The 24,572-nt window shown below is 33.0% G+C and overlaps 2 protein-coding genes across 9 annotated transcripts in view; one reads left to right on the top strand and one right to left on the bottom strand.

The window, feature by feature from the left end:
* The first annotated feature begins 179 nt into the window (after window positions 1-179).
* On the top strand, window positions 180-15,809 carry LOC138318788 (receptor-type tyrosine-protein phosphatase mu-like). 3 transcript variants are annotated; one of them, XM_069261487.1, is made up of 19 exons: window positions 180-354; window positions 1,103-1,223; window positions 1,693-1,772; window positions 2,372-2,544; window positions 3,569-3,650; window positions 5,714-5,790; window positions 6,032-6,068; window positions 6,340-6,437; window positions 6,706-6,834; window positions 7,255-7,400; window positions 7,683-7,818; window positions 8,068-8,217; window positions 8,457-8,559; window positions 9,657-9,730; window positions 10,479-10,613; window positions 11,288-11,410; window positions 12,049-12,206; window positions 12,482-12,617; window positions 12,848-15,809. In XM_069261487.1, exons 1-19 carry the CDS (start codon window positions 201-203, stop codon window positions 12,914-12,916), a joined length of 2,181 nt encoding a protein of 726 aa, XP_069117588.1. In that variant the 5' UTR covers window positions 180-200; the 3' UTR covers window positions 12,917-15,809. The 3 variants fall into 3 exon arrangements, with proteins under 3 accessions (XP_069117588.1, XP_069117587.1, XP_069117589.1); XM_069261486.1 differs by having other exon boundaries at window positions 11,285-11,410; XM_069261488.1 differs by lacking the exon at window positions 10,479-10,613.
* Window positions 15,810-19,867: 4,058 nt separating this feature from the next.
* Window positions 19,868-24,572, bottom strand: part of LOC138318787 (receptor-type tyrosine-protein phosphatase epsilon-like) — a 33,937-nt gene continuing 29,232 nt past the window's right edge. Inside the window, exons 22-26 of one of the 6 annotated variants that reach the window (XM_069261480.1) lie at window positions 23,268-23,402; window positions 22,427-22,552; window positions 21,889-22,046; window positions 21,067-21,202; window positions 19,868-20,822 (exon numbers count right to left, since the gene is read on the bottom strand). In XM_069261480.1, the coding sequence (XP_069117581.1) occupies window positions 20,754-20,822; window positions 21,067-21,202; window positions 21,889-22,046; window positions 22,427-22,552; window positions 23,268-23,402 (624 nt within the window). In that variant the 3' untranslated portion in view covers window positions 19,868-20,753. Of the gene's footprint in view, window positions 20,823-21,066; window positions 21,203-21,888; window positions 22,047-22,426; window positions 22,553-23,267; window positions 23,403-24,572 lie in introns of those variants that run through there. The other 5 variants (XM_069261481.1, XM_069261482.1, XM_069261485.1 and 2 more) reach the window with 5 other exon arrangements.

Genomic DNA, 24,572 nt, shown 5'->3' with positions numbered 1-24,572 from the left:
AGATAACCCCTGCTATACATCTTACACAAAACAAATGCGTTCCTAGTACACATGATTAAGTTAAGAGAAAAGTTGGCGCGTCACTGTAACAATGTATATCAAATATAGCTATACGTATACATATTTTTATCCCTCTATTTTATTGTCAGAATATCAACTAAAATGTATACAATAATATTACAACATTTCCTAATGGTCCTATGTTCTGTTTTTTAGGCTGTATAGATGGCGCTTTTGGCAGTTCCTGTTCTAAGACGTGCGGTAATTGTGAGGACATGCGCTGTTCTCTGGACACAGGCGACTGTGATACACCTTGTCTAACGGGATGGACTGGTCAACGGTGTGATGTCAAAGGTATTGCATATAGAAATCAGGCCAGTAGTCCGGTCAACGGTGTGACGTCAGAGATATTGTATATAGAAATCAGGCCAGTCTTTGGTCAACGATGGACTGCAACGGTGTGACGTCATAGAATTTATAGAATGGGCTGTAACTTTCTACGAGGATTGCCACGTGGCGCATAGTGTTTAAAATCAGGCAGTGATAGACTTTGTCTAACAGATGGACTTGCCAGTGACGTCATAGGTATTGTTTATAGAATCAGGGCAGTGATAGACTTGTCAACGATGGACTACAACGGTGGACGTCATAGTATGTTTAAGAAACAGGGCAGTGACTTTGTCCACAGATGGACTTGCACGTGTGACGTCATAGGTATTGTTTATAGAAAACAGGGCAGTGATAGACTTTGTCTCACAGGATGGACCTTGCCAACGGTGTGACGTCATAGGTATTGTTTATAGAAATCAGGGCAGTGATAGACTTTGTCTCACAGGATGGACGCAACGGTGTGACGTCATAGGTATTGTTTATACTTTGTCTAACGGTAAATCAGTAACACATCCTGGTAGATATAGCTTAGCGTCGAACGGCGAATTTCAGTTATACACCTGATACCTTTCGGTACTGCATATAACAAACCGAAAAGTAAGAATAATGTCTTTGTTATAGATAACATTAGAATTAATTTAATAGACACGTTAGTATAGTTTTAATATTGATCAATTTCAAAAAGTCCACAGGAAGATAATTTTATTTGTAGTGAAAAAACAGTCGCAGTCGCAGAACGAAGACAGTAATATAGGTATATACGCTGGAGGAGCTGTAGGGGGCGTGGTCGTCTTAAGTCTGCTGGTTATTGTAATCGTTTGTGTTATCAAACGGTAAGTAACTGCCACTTATGTGTATACAACATTGTCTACAGCGCTTTACACCAATACTGTTTATATACGTCTTGTATTATAATGGTTAAATAAGCGGTATACGCACATATACAAACTTTTGGATTGGGAACGATCATCATATAGTATTAATTGTAGATTTGCAATTACCACGTCCAGAGATATGCGAAAGTCATGTAGGCATTATATTCAATATCAATTTGATCGTTATATATTGATATTGATATATTATATTTGTTGAGTGTTTTGAGTGATGTGTTTGACAACTATTGACAAAATAGATCAATACACAGAGAACAATTCATGCATCAAATGCTATTTATAGTATGCATCCTAAATCATAGCATATCAGCTATTCTATAACCTGAGGCAGATAGTGCTTAGCTTATGATACTAGATTTTGAATAAAGCAGATTTTATTGATTAATTCTAATAACGTGTTTTTTAACAGAAAATCTTCCGGAAATTCATCAGTACCCTCTGCAGTATACGGACAGTCAAAATCTTCAAATCTTACAAACAGACATACAGGTAAATGTAAATTACAGGAAAGTGTTCTAATGATGTATTATCAGCTTACTCGTATACATCTGCGATTACAAATGCCGCTAACTATACAATCCTCGATATGCCAGGGACTACTATCAATGTCGTAATATCCACCCCAGGGTTATGTTATTGTAAATCTAAAGACATTTCAGGAGTACAAAAAATGACCAATCACAAGCCTACAATGTTTACCAATGAAGATTATGAAGGGAGCAACGCTCAGCGTCAACTTCATAAGACAACAACAGTGTACCGCAATTCGATTCGTTTGGGAGAGCACAAAAATACATCTTTCATCTATTTTTGCCCACCGCCTCTTCATTTTTGCTATGACATAGTACGGAGGTGGATATAACGATTAACAGGTATAGTAACACATGGGGTATCGAGATAATACGATACTGGATACTTGATTATAAAGGTCCGTACATCTTTAGGAAGGCAATGGTCAGTATCGCGGGTGACATTGGCTATTTAAAGAATAGAACGTTTTAATCTCATGTTGCAAGAACTCGATCGCACGAACTCGGTTACCTAATTTTCTCTGAAAAGTTACTTAAAAGACTATCTCTCCGTTGTAGATGGAGGACAAGTATATATCAACCTTCAGAATGGATATATGCCCGAAGAACGGGAAGGCCTCGACAATGTATATTGCAATGAAGGGCCGGTTGGGTTCCTTATCAATACGCTGAAGACAGCCATTGCCGAGAAAGCACGAGACGATGAACAGAAGTTCACCGCCGAGTTTGAGGTAAACCTTCATTTAAAAAGTAATAGGTAATTTTTTCTTAGATATACTGAAAAGACATATCCGTTTTTTTAAATATTCTATATACAATGTGTTGTATGTTCCTCTCCAAAATACAATGCAGGGCGTGATGTAAAGGGAATTATTTAAAGATTAACTTGGTTATCATTGTGTATGGTTTGGAGAAATAACACGCCAAAGTAAATGTACCCAGAGCGTTTGTGATGAATATAAACTCATGCTTTGAGTTAAAGCTCCATACATACATAATATATTCGAGTAGATACTTATAATTCAGTCTAATAATTCAAAGGTTATCTCTTCACAATTTATTGCGTGACTCATGAAATCATTCCGTCGTTGTATCAGCCTATCATAAGAGAGGTTACAAATAGCAACAACATTTGTCCCTTGATGGGATGATAAAGTAAATTGTTAACCCAATGGAAATTCTTGGTATAAGCTAGATTGCATTATCAAAAATTGTTGAATATTTTCTAATGATCAGAAGTATTCTATTTCCAATTGACAAAATAGGATGTAATAATACTGACGATAATGTGATCCTAGATGCAATTTTTAATTCATGAATTAACTGTTTACTTATTTATTGACGTATCGTTTGTTCTTTGTTATGAGTTCATGTATAATGTACATATAGTTTACAACGACTTTAACATATGTATTTTTGTAAACCGCAGATGTCACCTAATATTAAGACCTTGTACCTGCAGTAATTTGAGGTCAACATGCTGTATGTGAAATATCATTCATCAATTAAACTATTTCATCTTTCTTGAATAACAAAAATGTAAGATATTTTTTTTCTAATAACCTCAGGAAGCTTCTGTTGCTAAGAACATGATAGCAACAATAGCAATGATATAAAACATTTAGCTTGAATATGTATATGTAAAGAACATATTCCAAGATTTGGCCGACGGATTACTAAAAACATAAATTGTATGATCCTAAATCATATGTTTGAAAATTCAATTAATAGGTAATAAAAGTTGTAACTTTTCAGTCATTTCCACTTGGATCAATGCATCCTCATACGGCCGCAGAGAAGAACAAATCAAAGAATAGATTCAAAGCCATTTACCCCTGTAAGTATCCTTTTTTATTTTTTTTATTTTTCAAGTTTTCATTAGACATATATCATGACAAAACATATATGACACCACACACATATACCCTCACTAAAGAGACTCACTCTCAAAACCACACACACATATCATAGTCATTATTCTTATATTTGTATACACATCCAACAGCCATTTACACTCACACATTCTTACTCACACGCATGTAAATATATGCACACCTGTTAAACATCTTAGACTTATATAGAAATATATATAAAAATGTATATATCTATACTACACATCAACAGATGACCACATCTACACAATTACATGCACCAAAAAACGTAAACTCACACACATATTTCATACATAGGATTTCACATAGAAATTACACCAATATGTAACTATCTCACATACACACACACACTCACATTCACACACAGACATATACCATTAGAAACATGATTACAATAAAACATAATATGTCCAATAAATGCCTACAAAGTTTAAACTTCACACACAAATAGTTATAGACCACTTAGAATATATAATATACAAAGCATAATTATTTTAGTATATTGAAAATAAGTGATGTAGATTTTTGATATTTTTATACTTTTTGGGATATATAAATCATTGCATTATTGGACATAGTATGTGTATAACATTGATGAAAAAAAACACCCACCAGAAAAAAAAATAAAAAAAAGAAAAAAAAGTCAGGCACAAAAGTAAATAAATAAGTAAAAAATAAATAAATGAATAAATAAACAAAATAAAAATAAAACAAAAATCAGGACATGAATAAAGTCATTGTGGGTAGGAGAAAGAAATAGAAAGAAAAGAGAAGATGGAATAAAAGAAAAATGAAGGGGAGGGTGGTTAAAAGAAGTAGAGGGAGGGGGGGGGGGGGTTGGGGAGGGGGGGGGGGTTGTTGTTGGATGCACTGTGTATTATAATTTGGTTTAATGAAGGAACAGCATATTATTATAGATTATTGCAAAAAATCAGGGTTGTCATTATAACATAATATAAAGACATATGAATTTGACACACCGTAGGGCGGCCAGTATACATATCGCTAGACAAACAAACTGTTTACTATATACATAATATGTAATCTTTATGAGGAGCACCAATCAATCAAAAAAATTATTTAAGATCCAGTAAAGGTGTCCATTTTCTCCATTCCATCTCAAACATTTTTATCCTATTTTCACTCTGATAAGATATATTATACTTTTGAACATTATAATTATCCTTAATATTATTAATTAAGGCATTTATACTCAATGATTTATAAAGACATCTTGTTTTGTACATATATTGTTTAATAATTATCAATATTTCATTATCAACCTTACTACATTTTTGTCCCTGTAAGTATCCTGATTATACATTTATGTTTTACTCAATATGAGTTTACTGTCCGTTATATGGTTCAACAACAATATCGAATAGATAATTCTATCAGACTACATAATTATGTAACGTTATTGTTTGTGATTTACATTATGGTAACAAACAAATCACTGGGTGATAGGTTGGTGTAGTGGTTAAGCCACTCGCCTTTCACCTAGCCGGCTGGGGTTCGATCCACGGCACGGACGTGAAAAGGTTAGGGTTCACCTGCCCGACCACGTGGCACTCCGGTTTCCTACCACACTAAGATCCCTCACGCGCTTACAGCAGGGCCATCGAGAGTGATTTGCATACGTTGTATAACTCTGTTTCGTAATCGATGAAAAATTTATAAAGTTTATGTTTAACAAACAAGATTCTTGAACGAGGATTAAGAATTTTATTGTTATTATAATATTTAAGTCGCAGTTTATAGGGGAAATTATATTTTATAAAGCTGTCCATCAGTACCATCGGAGTTTTTTTATCGTGTTTGTATACTAACTTAAAGGTAAACATCCCACTCATTCTGATCTATCAGTTACTTCCCTTCATTTCACTTAGCCAGTTCCGTCAATTCTGACGGAGCGAAACGAAGGGAAGTAACTCTGATAAATCAGAATGATTCCGCGTGGTGTTAGATAAATATTACACACATCATATGCTTTGTACCTTTCATTCAGACGACCATTCAAGAGTTCCACTTGACAGCGTCTCCGGCGGAAACGACTCAGACTACATAAATGCAAACTACATTGATGTGAGTATACATTATCATTATGATGGTAATGTGGTGTTCATATTTATGAAAAAAATAAAGTTTAAAATGTGTGTCATGCTTCCTCAGTCAAATTTATATTATCTTAAATTAGTAGTTTTGATTCAATATATATTTCTGAATACAGTTATATGTTGACTAATAATATATTGCGCTTTTGCGATAGAGGAAAAACTGTCAACCATGCGATGATGAACACTTACTTTACATACTCTATTTTCAGAGTGTTGAAGAGAGAAGGGTGTATGTCGCCACACAAGGTACAACCTGCTAACTATCATATAGCTGTTCTTTATAAGATTACTGTAAGATTAAAAATCGTCATTTCAGAAGTAATCTTCGTTAGCTTCACAAATCGTACTATCTTAAATAGAACATAATAACACACATTGAGGAAGTAGTGATCTTATATAGACCGTACTAAAGTTAAATGCCTTTATTATGTCTGGACGCATCTATACCGGTTTGACTCCGTGACTAAATTACATGTACTTTGCACTAATTGCCCATTGCATTTCCTACATGTGATAGGGCCCCTACCAACTACGATCAATGACTTTTGGAGAATGATCTGGGCTATAAATTCTGGAAAGATAGTGATGCTTACAAATTTAGTGGAAAGTCGAAAGGTAATGACTGTTATATAATGCGATACTAGACAATTCTAATTATGTCGAAATGTCAAGGTAACCATATAAATGACTAATTATGAATTTCGAAATAATTTTTTATAGACATCAATCTTTATCGTTAGACTTGGTTGCTTGAAAAAATAATGGTTTGATTAAAATAATTATACATGTAATAGTGTATCATTGCAATGTAACTGTTAGAATATATTAATATCGAAAGGACACCGTTGAACAGCAGACTTACAATGTTATACTGTCTTTTCAGGATAAATGCGCAAAATATTGGCCAGACGAAGGAGACCCTATGTCAACAAAAACGTTTCACATCACGCTGAACAGAGAGCGACGTTATGCCTCGCATGTAGTCCGAAACCTTACAGTCGTGTACAAAAAGGTATTTATTCAAATTACCCATTTCTCCTCATAAACAAAATATACCCTAAGTATCGTCGATGAAGATCTTACCCTGTCATCTCTGTACTCTTTAGTTTTGTATGTATAGTCTCATTTAATCTGGGTTGAGTTTGCATTTTGCATTGTAATTGACTTTCAATTTGCTTTGTAAAGTGCGTATTCAATATTAGTAGTATCCGACGTGCCTTGATGGACTGATGTATATTGTTCTTAAGCCTTATCATTGAACACATTTAAAATATATTTTCTCAATTAATTTTATATTTGGTATCATGAAAAAAAACATTGGTTTGGTTATGGATGCAACTACGGATTATTTCAATACGAATACCAATTTAGCGTCGTAGTCCGGTTGTTCGCTTATATACATTATTTAATATTGACATATTTTTGGAAACAGTCAAAAGAGAGTCGGGAAATCAATCAATTCCATTTCACAACATGGCCTGACCACGGAACACCGAATACATTGGAACTTGTATTGTTTCATCGCCGAATAAAGCTTTGTCAAACCAGTCTACCTGGCCAACTGGTGATACATTGCAGGTATACTAACAAATAATTTCCCAAGAAAGTGTAAGTGTTTTTGGTTCATTTCTATAAACCTGTTGATAGTTAAATGCTTACTTGTAAATACTTTATATTGTATGTATTATTAAACTCGACTGAAGGACGAGCCTTTGACTCATTTTGTTATCAAGTTTAAATAAAGACTTTATAGTTATCATTAGTATCTTACATGTTGATATATCATTACTCGTGTATTTCACTGACAATTCTATTACGTAAGATGTACAATTGATACGCTTTACATTGTTGTTATTGCAGTGCCGGTATTGGAAGAACAGGGACTTTTATCGCCCTAGACGCCTTGCTGGATTTCGGTAGAAAGTATCAGCGTATTGACATACGGCACTATGTCAATACAATGAGAAAAGACAGGATGAACATGATCCAAACACAGGTCAGACAAAATGACATTTAGGTAACTGCATGTCAGTACCATAGAAAGGTATTAAATTAATGTGTATGGACATACATGTTCTGTGTTATAGGTTTTAAAGCTTTTATTTCTAATTATAATGGTAAAGCAACGTTAACTTTGAAAATACGATTATGTGATTACTTAAAGGTTACATGCATCTCAGTATGCTTATCATGTTTTATGTCCAATCTAAGTGTAGTTTACTTACGTCGATGTATCGTTTTAAAGGAGCAGTATGTAGCCCTACACGAGCTCCTAGCTGAAGCGTTCGACCTTCAGGATACACTTATACCGAAATCAATGTTCTTGTCCAAGTATCATGTTTTGTCTTCGACGAGTCAGCCTCAAAACCAGACACAGCTGAGAGATGAATTTCAGGTATGTACCAAAGTTGGTTTTAATGAAGCGATTTATTTATATCTATAAAGCAATTATGGTCGTTTACGAAGCAGAGAAAGCTAACTCATCATTATTATAATTTGCCCTTATTAATCCAATTTTGAGATCGTATTTTGGAGTTGTTATTGTACAAATTATTAGGAACCCTTTACCTAAAAATATATTGAAGAAGATTAACCAATTGTCTGTTTTTTATCTTTATAATGGCGGAATTTCAGTTGATGCAGAATCTGAAGCCTACCTACAAGTTAGAACAAGACTATATGGCTTCTACACTTCCTGAGAACAAAGCAAAGAATATCACAATGCGAATATTGGCAGGTATATGTTTCATTTTAGTCCTCTGTCGGTGAAACCGGAGAGGATAATAGTGTTTGTTCCCGTCTGTCTGTTTGTCTGTCTATCTGTCTTTCTGTTTTGGATTGAGTTTGGGATCAAAAGGTAAAAACTACAATACATTGTTACTAAACATAAATTGTTTCACAAAATATTAGTTTCTAGACGATAACTTGAGAAAACGTCAACTGCTTTTGATCAGACGTCACACAATGGTAACCTATGAGAAAATACAATTTCGTATAGAATTTGGGGTTAAAAGGTAAACTACAGAGGTCACTGTTACTAGAAATAGATTGTTGCACACATTTTAGTTTCCGAATGATAACTTGAGAATACGTCAACGGAATTTGTTCAAAATTCGTACAATGTTAACATAGTAAATACAATAGCTTGAGCTTGAATTTGGGGTCAGAGGGTAAATTACAATGGTCACTGATACTAAAATAGATTGTTTCACAAGTTTTCGGACGATAACTTGAGAACACATTAACGGAATTTGTTCAAATTTCATACAATGATGGTATACCTAAGCAATAGATTAGAAAATGTAATTGACGGCAGGGAACGTGTGTTGTCTGCCACACTTACTGTAAGCTTGTAATTGACGGCAAAGAACGTGTGTTGTCTGCCACACTTACTGTAAGCTTGTAATTGACGGCAGGGAACGTGTGTTGCCTGCCACACTTACTGTAAGTTTGTTATTGACGGCAGGGAACGTGTGTTGTCTGCCACACTTACTGTAAGCTTGTTATTGACGGCAGGGAACGTGTGTTGCCTGCCACACTTACTGTAAGCTTGTTGTCAAGTATTTTTCTTTTTCTTTCTGTTTTTTTCGTTGTTTTTGTTTTTTATGTTATGAATAACGAGTAATAAAGGATAAAATGAATGCATACCTTTTTCAACATTCCCTTATTTTACTTCGAAAATGAGTTTTGCTCTGAGTTAGATCGTCGATTGGGCGTAAACGTATTAATTGTAAGCGTAGAATGTTGCATGGAAATGGTCATCATTGACCAGAAAATAAAGGTGATTCAATAGCAATTTTATATCATTATTCAAATGTCTTGTTTTCCTTTCAGCGGATAGGTTTAGAGCATTCCTTAAATCATATTCTGCCACCGGAAACGATTACGTGAACGCTGTCATAACACAGGTTTGTCATTTGGATTATAAAAAATACCATGCTAATGCATGTCGTAGTTAGGTATTCTAATGCAAACACACAGAGAATATATGGTAAGTATTAAATATTAAACGATATTTTGCTGAGAATAAAAAAGGGTATCTTTTATTTCATTTATATGAGCGCAGCTAAGGATTTGATATGAATAATATATTTGTATCGATCAGACTCGGCGTAATTTTTCGGATGGTTTTTAATACCACTGCATCTGTCCAAATTGGTTACACCTGTATAGTAATCTTAATGATAACTGTCTGACTTTACCTTGCTAGACAATATATGATATCATGTAGAAAGATATTGTCGTTTTTGTATCGTGATATTAGCCAGGCAGACTTTGACATAAAAGTGTACATCTTACAAATTTGAAGTTCGTATCATATTTATGTAATCCTGTTCGTTTTGTGTGTCTTGATAAAGGGGCAGGTCGCCTCGAAAATTTGACAATTGTTTTGTCCACACGGATGGAATTACTTCTTTGTCCCATATTTATCATTTGAAGTAATTAAAATCCTACAGAATTATGTTTGATTGGATCCCGTGTCATCTGGAACATCCTGTTGATATTACTTCTTTGACCCTTACTAATTGAAAGAGATTTATATTTCTTTTATGTACAGTATCAAAACATAAGCAAGAAAACAGCAACAATTGATTCGTGTTTTGATTTTTTTTGTTATATTATCGCATATGAATTAATTGTGTAAATGTGCTACAGTCATACACAGACCGACAGGGGTACATAGTTACTCAGTCCCCCCTCCCAGGCACCAGAGCTGACCTCTGGACCCTAGTAATGGACTACCAATGTGACACAATGGTCATATTGGGGGACAATAAAAACCCAGAGCAGGTAAGACCTTTACATTCCTGTCTAAAAGAAACCTTCCACGCAGAAGTATATGCCTACATTTTGACTTCATGATACTTTCAACCACGAATTATCGGAGGAAAAACATGAACAAGGCAACATGAAGAAAAATGTCGGGACATTATCTCCCTTTTACCAGACAAAATGCTCTATCAAATGAATTGTATTTTCTCCTATAATATAAAAATGCTGGATACAACTGAAATGTAGAAACGATCGTTGTTTCTACCACGAGTATAAAACAGTACAATTTATCTTATACAATATAACATTCAGTTTCCATCAGACAGTTCTATCGTCTAAATTCATGATTACAGTAGAAAAGCTTTCTAGTTTCTTAATGAGATAATCATGTCTAATGGTTGGGCATCGGAAAAGCTTTAAGCGACTAAAGCCGCACTAAGAAAAACCAAAGCTACAAGCATGAATAGTGACCATTTATCGGAATATTTTCATTACTGTTTTGATTTTAAAGAGAACAACATAGGTATTAACATATAATTATGTTAGGGATAAATTGCAGAATGTTCTGTTTTGTCATGGTTATTTTCGTTGTTGAAGAAACAGATAAGCGGTAAATAATGTTTGAGACTGAATGTTGGCTCATATCACACTTTTAAATTTTATAAAACAAAATTTGACTTTTGAATTAGCAGGACACACCATGGATACCTTTGGAAACATCGAACATAGAAATAGGTGATTTCAAAGTTCAACAGAGGGGAAATCCAACAGAATTCAATGGTGTTGATGTGACCGAGATATCGATAAGCAAACAGGTACTGTTACATTTAGGACTCTTTGTCCCGCTAGATTATTTTATTTTCGGGAGTACTAAGTGATAATAAACAATTTAACATATTTTGTATATCAAAAGTAAAATGTGTTATATATATGTATCGCTACATGCATCTAGAGGCTTGAAATGTGATTCTTACTTTAACCTTTAACACAGAACATTAAATATGTGTGAACTATTAATTGTATATTTCAAGATTATTATTATTGTACATTTTCGGAAAATCTCGTTACAGCGTCTTGCATATGTAACAAACGCTGTTTCGAGTTTTTTAAAGACTTCTTTGCTTTGTATCTATTATGTGTGATATTATCTTCGCTAATGTGTAATATTATCAGAATTCTTTGTTAATTTGTATTATCAATTTTTTTAGCAAATATGTGATATTATCAGAATTTTTAGTTAAATTGTGATATTATCAGAATTCTTAGTTAAATTGTGATATTATTAAAATTCTTAGATATAATGTGTGATAATAACAGAATTTTTAGTTAATTTGTGATATTATCAGAATATTTAGATAATGTGTGATGTTAATAGAATTCTTAGTTAAATCGTGATATTATTATAATTCTTAGATAATGTACGAAATTATCAGAATCCGTTAATCTATTTCAGAACGTAAAAGCTCCTCATAGTATGAAGGTATTCCGTTTGAAGGAATGGACAATGGACAGACAGGTTCCTCCGTCTAAACAGTCGGTACTACATCTTCTGGAGCAAGTAGAGAGTAGACGCCGGGCCAGTGGCAACAAACCAGTTCTTGTCTCATGCAGGTGTGGCACGTGTAGCTGAATTGAAATACTGATAATCTTTATAACTCAGTCAAAGCGGAATTATGATAATCAACTACATGATTTTTTTTATTTTAAATATTGAAGTCTGTAAGTAGTTAAATTCCATATTGAGGGTCATCCGATCTTTAAGAATAAACTTCTTATTCTGAATTATCTAATCGTACAATGCTAATTAGTAAACACTGTCATCTGCATCTCTTTTTTATACAACTGTCCAGTAAATTGATAGTTAAAGTATTTTGTGTCATTGATAGAGACGGAGCGACACAGTGTGGGCTGTTCTGTCTAATGGCCAACACTCGAGACCAGATTAAAATGGACGAAGAGGTGGATGTATTTCAAGCAGCTCGTCAGCTTTTGGTCAGGCGTCCGGAGTTTTTGAGTACATTGGTAAGTTCTTTAAATTTATGCCGAATTTGTTAAAATTTTTGAAATTGAAATAAGTTTGAATTTTAGTTTAGAACGTAAACACATGATTAAAGAAGAAGAGGAAATATATTTACGCTTACTGTATCATCATCATATCATCTATCGAAAATAACAACAAAACAAAATTCATGAAATGTTTGAAAAGGCTCAAAATTACCCATTTAGAGATTGATTTCATTGTTTATTTATAGGAGCAGTATCAGTATTGTTACGCCATCCTGAATGATTATCTCGAGGCCACGGATGTGTACATCAACTGAGGAGATGATCTGAATGTTTACTTAGAGGACTACTTTAGGAGAGAACACATACTATAGAAATAAGTAAACATGAAGTGGTGTTCGTTATTCAAATTGTCACACACATATGACGCATACAAAACCTCTCTAAATATGCAAGTGATGTTTTGTTATCAAAACGTAGAGATTGACTCCCGTAACTGTTTTTATGCCGGTCAGTGTTACAACATACAATTGTATACATGTAAACACTTATGAGTAATATAATTGGTATGCCTTAAGTATCTGCTAGTATGTAGTGAGTATAGAAAGGTAGGAATGAAATAAACATTTTGATACATGCACTGGCAATAGGTGGTGCGCTTAATGATGTTCCTAAACAGTCAACTTGAGATCTAACTTCTCAGACAAGAGATATAAGAAAGAGTTTTGGCGATACACTTGAAATATTCAGTAAGATAACAGAATATAAACTGATAGTTTTGGAGGAGCTTTTAAATTACCACATTTACATTATTTTATATTTACATTTTCATTTCGCTCCGCCTCAATTAAACTAGTAAACTCCGATAACTTAATTTCCCAATGAGGATGCTTGGTCACGCGCTGACCTCTGACCGGCGTGAGAATACATTTTGACCTAGTTTTACGCCGCTTAAGTTTTGAATGAACTTTCTGCGATGTGGCCTATTCAAATTAAAAATTGTCAGTGATATAATTTTATACAGATATTTTACACGTATTTTAAACGCTGACTTAGGCTCAGGCACCGTAAAAATGCTGAGCATACGCTACCGAACGCAGTGAGTTTCATCACTCATCGCAAGTAGGCATAATCGAACGCAAATAGCTATGATAATGTGTACAATATATATATATATATGTGAAACGGTGACATACATGTAAGCTTAGAAACGACACATTCCGTGAAAATACGCTCAAATAGCAAACAGGCTGTTTCAGTGACATTAAGCCTAACGAAACGATTCGGTGAGTGTCAAAACCCATGGCATTGGAGGGTCGTTGGAAACCGCCAACATTTCAAAACGATGTTTCCCTACTTACTTTATACAGAATTTTAATCCCAAAACTCAAGTTGACAGAGAAGTTATCACATTTCAAGAATAACACAGAAGTCTTCCAGTGATCTGCGACTAAATCCCACATTTTAACAAGTTTTATTAAGCCCCGGAAGCATAGTTCTTGGAATGCATCGCATAACATAGACACAGGGGTTGGATTTCATAATCATAACCCGTTTAGGTAATAAACATTGAAATGCCAGCTACAAATAATTACCAGACGGAAATACAACGTTCAGTTACATTTCACAACAATTGCAATTGAGTTTGAAAAAGATTTGATTATGTTTAGATACCAACTATTCAGCATTTTCACCACAAACGTCATTTTCTTCAAAACCGGACCCCTGCTAAATCGAGCAACCGGATTACACATTGACTGCACTGCTAGTACTGTGCAGCAATTTTTTTTTTATTTGAAGCTGCATTATAATGTTTTTATGATAACATTTAAGCCATTAATTCTTGTACATAAAAACAATATTTCAAAATAGCCGTTTTTAATCGTAACAACGCACAGAGAATGAAGTTTTCGGTACTATATTTTGTGTTGCCTTGGTGACGAGAAGAACTGACTGGCGGCTGTTCCGTAGCTGTACATACATGTACGATAACTGGTACAATGTTGCAAATTGTATAATAGTCTTATAACGGATACATATAATTTGACTTTTTGCAACAGCGAGATTTTTAAATTGGTTAACGTAAATATAAGGATTGATTATTAATTGTGTTGCTTGCATTGACTGATGAAGAAAGTTAATCTCGTGCAAATGTTACATGAACTGCTTCGCAGTTCACTTCATTTGCACGAGATTAACTTTCCTCTTCGGTCAATGCAAGCAATACAATTGACAATCAATCCTTAAGTAAATAATTAATGTGTGGATTTATGTTCAACTTCCAATATACCGCTTTGAATGACGAGTTGAAGCGAAATTAAATCTTATCACAGAGTAGGAGTGCGTAAGTTAAAAATGTTAGTTATGCTAATTATAAAATCTCAAATGTTTTTACATATTACATTTATATAATTTGACTTGAAATAATAAATGCCATTAAAGATTTATGATGAATCCATGCTCATCATAGTTATCCCAATTTTAATGTTGATGATTTTGGGAAGGATTTCCAACTTTCAGGAAACCTTGATATGACTTTTTACACAATAATAATAGCATGGTTGGTTTCACTCGACACTGTGTATGGTTAAAAATGGTCTGTCTGTGTACCTGGTGCTGGTATGTGTACCTGGTGCTGGTATTTATTGTAACTAGTTTTTCGGGAGATCTGTTATGTAATAGTTACATTGAGGTTTGAATTAGCAATAACGACACAAATGTCATCATGGAATTTTAATCATATACTAATAGTACATTGGATATATAAGTTTAGTCCGTTAATTAGCTATATATTAGACAAAAACAAATAAAAATAAAAAAGCCTAATAATATAGCCTATAGATAGGTCATTAATAACTTTATGTTGCAAAGACATTTTTGTGTTCTTTATACGGAGGAAAAGTCAAAAACCGGTAAGGACAACAGCTATATTGAACTTCATTGTAGATGTTAGTCTTTCGGTAATAACTCAACTCAATATGGAATGACAAAATTCAACGCAGATTCTAACAAACTGTATCATGTTACAGTTAAACCGTTGATGCAAATTACTGTCTATTGCATTTTCCTTTTATTTTCTCAAAACGTCAGAACGTTGACAAGGGGTTGATAAAGATAATAAAACTATTGAGAAACTATCATATCAAGGTTGAAATGAAAGCAACAAAATCAAATAAAAATTAAATTGAATAAAAAGAATTTAATACGAAATCCTCGCTGTAAATTATTGTATTCCACTAAATATTGGTATCGTTTGCTTATCATAATGTCTTGTTCGTGCAATTATGTTTTTCATCAAGGAGTTACCTTCTGTACTTGATTTAATGCAAAACTAACGAAACTTTAGTTTAATGCTGAAGAAAATCAGTTTTTGCAATAAAAGATGTTGGACCCTGATGAATGATCATTTTATTGAACAGCAACAACGTCGGTGTCTTAGAATGTTTGCCACGACTCTGGTCAGCGATTGAGCTTGAAATAGGTTGCCATTATATTGGCATCACAAGGACCAGCCAACCATTAATTAGCATTCCGTATCACCTTCACGATAATGTTAATCATTACGTCTTCATCATTTGCGAATTCAACAGTGATAAAACATTGAATAATACATTAATCATTTCTCCACCAGTTAAGTTCTGCATAATTAACATCGTTCATTGACTTTATCATTAAGTAATGTATCATTAATGAAATGTTCATTTTATCATTAGATGGATCATTAATCGATTCATCAATCTGATTACATCACATAAAGGACCATGTTTAAGTTAATGTTTAGATTGGTCAATCGGAAAGTTGTCCTCATTGTCTTGAAGGTAAATTTCAAGTATAGTATTTCAGCTATTTATGAAAAAAGTATAGGTATAGCTACAAGAAAGTTGTTGAAAAATGTCACCATTTTCAAATGAATCACTTAAATAGAAAATACACATTGTAATTGAAGATCGGGAAGTAGAAAGGTCACCTCTTACTATGTGCTGCCAGGTCATCCATGAAACGAGTTGAGAACAATGGTTTGTTTTAACAGCTTGAAATATTTTAATCTTAAAATTCACTTGAAGAGTGTGTTTGCAGTCTGGACATATTTCCGTGATACATAAAACCAAAAAAAAAACTCTTCCAAGTATTTTTGAAGTAATAAAATGTGATATGAAAAGAGATTGTACCCTTTGGTTTGAAGAATGATTTATCATTTTAATTATTATGTCATCACCAGATATTGCTCTGTTAAGAATACTTGTCATTTATCATTCTTCTTATTTTTATTTCAAATAAATCATCTACACAAAAATAAATCTTGTTTTGATTTTTTGTGTATTACTTTGTTATTAATGCCTCAACACATTTTCAATGTTTGAGATATAACGATGACATTTCGGCAGGGATACTATGTCCTTTGATCTGTCAATATTCATCAATTTCATATATATGTCAGTGTAAATGTATATGTATTCTTTCTCTGTGTATACACGTCATTGGTTTGTGATATTGGTTTGGTTTAAAACGCCTTCTGTATATTCTGTGTTACTATGTGTGGATGTACTGAGTTCTCTGTCATGTCGCCAAATCGAAGTCCGCAGTCTGTCCGTTGTGACTATATCAAGGTCACCGGTCTCTTCCCTGTAGGTGTGTTTACCAGTTGATGTTCTGTATCTCGTCTGTGTGCAAGAATCCTGAATCATTTCTCTTTCCTTGTATGGCTGTTCTCCCAACAGTACTTTATACATAACTATCGACAATAGATTAGATTCAGGAAATGATGCGATTTGAACAGTAATAATTGTATTAATACGTAGAGGTTACATTGTGTGATTACATTGCGTGATTGATACAACAAAACATGTTTATGAATGCATGAACTTACTAAACACTGTCATGAATATCATGAGAATTCCGCACCCTGTGCAGCAACATGTGCTTATGTATTAATGCTCTTTTCGGCATACTCTCCAATAATGTTAGATAACTATTTTAAGAAAAACACTATTAATGAGTCCTAGTAGTTGCATTGAAGTATTGCTTTCATTATCATTTGGGCTTATGAAGTAATAGACAAACAGAAATTAAAAAATCGAAATAACAGTTTTCACGGACGCGAAGCGAAGAATAATACTTATACTTTTATTTGTTTACTTAACTATAAGGTATTGATTTTCGTGCTTTTCGTACGTATTTTAACAGTAAAATTTAGTAAAGGCACATTTATATCTTAGACAGTACGTTAGTTTGACCAATGACTCTGGCGATTATTAAAATTTTCTCGTGAAAACCTTCTTCGTGTATGATGTCATAATTAGCAACTTGTAAATCATCCAGACTATGTAAAAATAACCTGAAACTTTTAACAGATAAAAATGAGTTTAGCAAATGAAATTAAATTATTAGAAAAAGATGTTTGTAAATGATAATAATGAATGCAGACAAAGCATATATACAATGTATATCTTAAAATATCAGATCACGGTTATTACCCTACAATGTGTTAGGAAAAAAATAGTCAGCAAGAATATGAGATTTTCACCTCCTGGTTGCGAATAAAAATGATACAACGTGCCACCTTTATCTTCATTCAATTGTATTGATTTTTTACTTTTAATTAATCGATATGAAATAATACGGTTGGTTGCAGATGTTGCGGCGGCATTAGTTGACATTTGAAAAAAAATTCTATTTCGATAATCAACATCATTATTTTTACTATTTGAAACAACAGAAAAGTTCCAGTCTATTCATGTATTTGACAAGGATGATAAACTAATCGTCTGATCTGGTTTTCACCATATGTTATCAAAACAAGCATGCGTCTATTGTATCTAACAACAATTGTATGTTTATTTTCATTTCAACAAATTTTATTGACAAAGATGTTACAAGTCAAATGGATTAAATAACAGGCAAAGCCTATATAAATTCTCTCCAATGGTGGCAAAAGTAATAGTTTAAACTTACATCAATTATAGATATTATATTTAAGTTTTGAAATGAAATTTTACAACAGATAAAGGGAGATAACTCTTTTGTATACTCCATTCACACAACACACATAATACAAATACAGCTATTATTTTAATACAAGAACATGTTATATTACTAATTAGACCAAATGTTACTCAGATATTGACAGACAATGACCAACAGTCCATGTGTATATATATACACTTGTCATTGCTCTCAATACTGTTAAATTTCCTGAAAATAATTGAAAATATACATGTATATTCTTTTAATAAGATAAGTGTATGCTGTATATAGAATAAAACAAAGTAACCGTATTAAAAATTGTATGTATATCGATGTATCCAGCTTCCACATTGAATATGCCAAATGAGACTTTCTAATAACATCTATTGAAAACTTCTCAATTTGTTTTTATTTAGAAGCAGTCTTATATTGAAGTTTAAAGCCATGTTATATATATTTATCTGTTATTATCTATTTAAGTTCTTTCCAACTAAGTTATCAATTTGTATTCATTTTGGATTCAATATATTCTCACATATACGTAAACTTCATATCTAAGGGTGGGATTCAAACGTAATATTGGTAAAGATAAAAGATATTGTTTGAATTAAATCATAATCATAATCTAAGCTGTTATGTCTTTAATACAATGTACGTGTAGTACTCTCTTTTCCAGTTTGATTGGGTGCGAATCTAGTATTCGCCTGTGAAAAGGGCTTTTGTGGACTTTTGTAGTCCGAGACACAAACAGAATCACTGGATTATTATGTACCGATTAAAACTGAGAAAACCTCAAAAATGCATTAGTGGCTTACTAGTCTGTTATATTACATTTCTATCTTCCTACTATGATATTTTGTCTATAATTGAATTATCTCCCCTGTACAATTATGTGAAAAAGGTATATCAATATGAAATTTATTCCAAAACTTATATATCTATAGGAGTATAATACATGGCAAATGACATATTAATAATATTTTCTGTTGTTACTTACCATACTTGTTCAATAATATGTTGTTAAATCAACTGAATACATGTAGATAATTTAATTTGTATAGTCTCTGGCTAGGAAAGGGTTTATAAAGGCCTAGCCTGTTGCCCAATCCGATTGATTAATTAAATAAAATTGGTTGAAATGAAATGAAATGTACGGGCATAAATGATAACTATATATACAAAATATAGATACAATTATAATCATATCTGATTATGTACATACCACAGTGTAAATTGTTTTTTTTTCCTTTTGGAGGTTTGACAAGAATACAATCCATTTATATTATAATCAAGTTCGGTGCTTCACAAGAATACAATCCATTTATATTATAATCAAGTTCGGTGCTTCATCTTTAGATTACTGCAAACTTAAAAAAAACATCAAACACACAAGAATACCAGACAGCCACATGTAGTTCATTCAGCGGTAAAACATTCCGATTCTACCAGTCGCGAAATAGGACGATTTTGTATAATATTTCTCATATACTAATTTGGATAAACTACTCTTGGACAAATAACATTGGAGATATTTGTTAATGTCATCATATCATATCATAAAACAGTTGTGGACCATATTGTTTGCATCATTTTGCTTTTGACTACTAAGGCTATTCCATTTATTTTGTAAACCAGATAGGAATATACTAGAATGGAATTATCATAATTTAATACATCACATGATAATCAATAGGAATGCGATTGGATAACAGCCATGGTCTATTTCAGTTCTCTGTCCTTCTTGACTACGGGAGACTATGCTAAAGTATAGTCCCCCGGGAATGAGCACGCGACCATATATATGACGTCATAATGAATGTCATGTGACGTACTAAATCTATTATTGCTCTTTCCCTCGGGAACAGTTCTCCTATAGTGTTAATAATAACAGCCATATCAATGAGTTCGCACACAATACTATGTATAATGATATTTACATATTAAAGCTGTCACGGAAATATTATTTCATATCTGCCACTCCATACGCACTAAGTATTCGTTCCCAAGATCCAGTGGCTTATGAACAAGCCATTTGGTAACTAATTTACATATACTTCTATGAACAAGCCATTTGGTAACTAATTTAAATATACATCTTACATAAATATATATAATTCTTTTATTTTTTTTTAAACTCTATTTCTGTCCAAATCAAGGAGCTCTCCTCTGGAGTAAATAGGCCTATTCTTGCTAGTTGACGTACACGTCTGTTTCCTGGAGGCAAGCGGTCAGGATTGTAAAACAGTAATGATACTGTTCCTGTTGGTAAAGAACAATAGTATATCAAATCATGTTACTGTTGTAATTATTGAAGGAAATTAAGATGCTTGGAATTATATTTCAGTTTTAGCATATATATGCAAAGTTATATCACGTAGTCATTGAACCCTCTTCATATTCTATACTGTACAATAGTACTAATTAATCTAAATGGCTGGAACCGATTTCACAAAAAAATCTTACCTACCAAGCTTTTCTTAAATATTATAATGTTATCACTTACAAATGTGCTGAAAAACTCCGGCCGCCTGACCAGAAGCTGAAGAGCTGTTTGAAATACATCCACCTCTTCGTCCATTTTAAGCTGATCTCGAGTGTTGGCCATTAGACAGAACAGCCCACATTGTGTTGCACCGTCTCTGTCAAAATATGATTTTTACATAATCTATTATATTATATTATAATACATACACTATGGGTAATTAGACAATGCAATGCTACCACAATTACTCATTTACAACTATAATTCTATTGTTAGAACAAATCTGTTCAGCGATTTATTGTTATATATTATACAAAAATTGATTGTAAAATTGGCTTTAGGTTAATTAAAGTTTCACGACCTATCAATAGTCGGTATCATTCTAAAACATAAAAGGTTTTGGCAGTGGTGAAACCAGATGTACCCGAATACCACAGAGGTGGAAAGGTAGCGCAGGGAACGCCCTATCAATCTGACTGAAGATATCTTAATTAATCAAGTTATTGGTTAGGTTTGATTGTCTTAACGTATATTCATTTTTAGTGGCATTGACGTTAAGAACGCGTCAGATTCATGGGGTGGGAAAGACGGAGTTTACAGAGAAAAAATACCGACCTGTCCTTAAATTATGACAATTGTCCCACAAGGTTTTCGAACTCGCGACTCGAGAGGTGGAAGATGTGTGGCGGACGTCTTAACTACACGGTCACCGCAGATCAATTAATTCATTGAGATATTGATTAAGAAACCATTTAACCATTTTATGTATCTTTTAAGTAATATATATATAGATAATGATTGAATAAACAAATCAAGTATGCAATTGAGCATATCGTTAGATACCTGCATGAGACAAGAACTGGTTTGTTGCCACTGGCTCGCCGTCTTCTCTCTATCTTCTCCAGAAGATGTAGTATCAACTGCTTAGACGGAGGAACCTGTCTGTCCATTGTCCATTCCTTCACATGGAATACCTGTGTTTTATGAGCAGTCTTTGTACACTGAAAATATAGGGAACAACTGGCTGATCAGTAACAAATAAATAATGACATACATCACCTCTATTTTAACTTTAATATCGGAAGAGGTTTGCTTTACATAGTATTATAAGACACATTAGATTGTTTATAATCACGATAATGGCGTGGACAATAAAACTGAAAGTTATTTTGTGGGTTGATTTATTCTCGAATCGAATTAGAGAGCTTCTTGACAAATTTACTATATTATGCGTTCTGTGACTGTCATTTCGACGTTCATCAATTATTTTTGAATCAGTAAAAACATTAATATGATTATCTTTCTGCAGTGCCAATGTTGATAGGTACAGTTCACATTTACCGTCATGAAAAAGAGATTCTACACATATACATATGTATACCTTCCTCTTGATTAAAAGATCGACAATATCTACATTGTCGAGGTTTGTCTGGATCCCCGTTTGTGTGATGGTGAAATTAGACATTGTGATTTCTGTTATGTCCATGGGTATCCACGGGTTGTCCTGCTGATGAAATTGAACGCTTGGTTGATCGTTGTGATCGCTTATACTTAAACTGTATGTGTAGGTCATTGCAGAAAGTATATATTACAGTTTACTTAGATATTTCGTTTTTAATATATGTGCATCGCTACGTTTCGATCGACAAATTATCAATAATTGTTTTTACGGGAAGGTCATAGGAAAAGGGTTCAGATTGTGACATGGATATAATTTATGTATATTCAAACAGTAATAAAGGCAAAACAGTGAAGAATCAAATATCAGAAGTTGTGTTATTATAAGTTTTATATATACTTTAAACGCACAAATAATATTGATGAGTATGAGTTGTTTTGAAAAAAATATATAGGTAAATATAGTAGTATGATAAGATATCATCAAAATTTCATTATGGAATCCAAGGTAGTGACTTCGCTTCAGTATTGGGATGATTTCTTATACGTATTTACGATAAGCATTTCGTTTAACACATCCTAAGGTAATTTGGTATCTTGGTAAAAGTTATTGTTTGTTAATAATGTACGTTTAGAAAATAATAACAAATGCTGATGATTTAACACCTCGTCAAAATGTCGGCAAGAAAATTGTTAACAAACAAAATCTCCAACATTATTTCAATATGTAAGATAACGACGTAATTCGTAATTCTTTTCAATCATAAATAATAATTGGAGAAATGTCATACCTATGTTTATTAGTAATTTGCTATTAAGCTTACCTGATCTGGGTCTTTATCATCCCCCAATATGACAATCGTGTCACATTGGCAGTCCATTACTAGGGTCCAGAGGTCCGCTCTGGTGTCTGGTAGGGGAGTTTGTGTAACTATGAACCCTTTTATGTCGGTGTAAGACTGTAATACATTTTCAATTTAATTAACTATTCAGAATGTAGATTTGAGAATAACATTTTTTTAAACAAAAAAGTCTTGAATATTGAAATAAAGTATAATACGAAGACAATTCATATTGAAATAATAAAAGAAACTAATGCTTTATCACATCATCTATCAAACAATAACTTCTTTGTCTGGTTTAACATCCTATCAACAGCCTATGTCATTTTAGGGCGTGCCATATCTTAGAGATGAAGGAACACCAGAGTATCCGGAGAAAACAAAATCCACCAGCAATTCGGCAATTTCCCCATATCGCTTTCGAACCCTCGTCCTAGAGTGACATTTTCTGTTTGTAGTCCAGTAAAAATACGAAAAATAGAGGCCTAACCTCCAAATAATTGCAACAAAATTTGTTTGTCTGCTTTTTGGGTTGGAGGGTGTTAGTATTTTACCATGAAAAAAGTCGCCAAAAATCAGAAGTTCAGAAAGTCGTTTTTTCAAAACCCGAAAAATATGAAAATATATAGAAATCACACTTTTGACCACTTTTAAAGTACAATATCTGCTATTTTTGCAATACTTGAAATATGAAATCGGGTATATAGTAAGACAAACATTAGGTTAGTACAAATCAGTTGAAATGATACAATAATTCCAGTCAATCAAAGAAATAAAGTAGGATGAAAACGGCTCAAAACCTTTTGAATTTAGCTAGCATTACCGTTTTTGTTCTTTTTAGATGCAGATATTTATAAAAACTTACCCTGAATAATATCAGTTTATGTTTAATGTCTTAAAGGGTTACCTTTTCTTTGATATTAATGCATGATCGATAATACATTAGCTAGAAAAAAACTAAATATTAACCTGTCAAGTTGACTGATCGTGCCAATTTGAAGCGTTTTTATACTTAGATTTTTGGCAAAACACCCATTTTGGTAGTTAATATTTCGGAAAATAAAAAAGCAAATGCTTCCAAATATGTTATATCCTTTTTTGTATATTTTGTACTTGTTATTTTGATCATTTGTTGTAATGACGGTATAAATATGCACATCTTACTTAGTGTTAAAAACTTCCTATCACGTTAATTTGGCTGAATACCAAAATATGTCGAAGTCCATAAATCTGCGATACAAAAATCTTATTTTTTCGAATATGCTTTATTCGTTTGTCTTAAAATTT

This window comes from Argopecten irradians, chromosome 3 (genome assembly GCF_041381155.1).
Source record: "Argopecten irradians isolate NY chromosome 3, Ai_NY, whole genome shotgun sequence".
NCBI classification, from domain to species: Eukaryota; Metazoa; Mollusca; class Bivalvia; order Pectinida; family Pectinidae; genus Argopecten; species Argopecten irradians.
This window is presented reverse-complemented; position numbering and strand designations above follow the sequence as displayed.

Bases quoted from the DNA above. Each gene is read 5' to 3' on its own strand.
- LOC138318788 (XM_069261486.1), top strand. From the start codon at position 201: ATGTTCTGTTTTTTAGGCTGTATAGATGGCGCTTTTGGCAGTTCCTGT. The intron at 1,224-1,692 runs GTAAGTAACTGC...GTTTTTTAACAG, and splicing joins ATCGTTTGTGTTATCAAACG to AAAATCTTCCGGAAATTCAT. The intron at 3,651-5,713 runs GTAAGTATCCTT...CCTTTCATTCAG, and splicing joins ATTCAAAGCCATTTACCCCT to ACGACCATTCAAGAGTTCCA.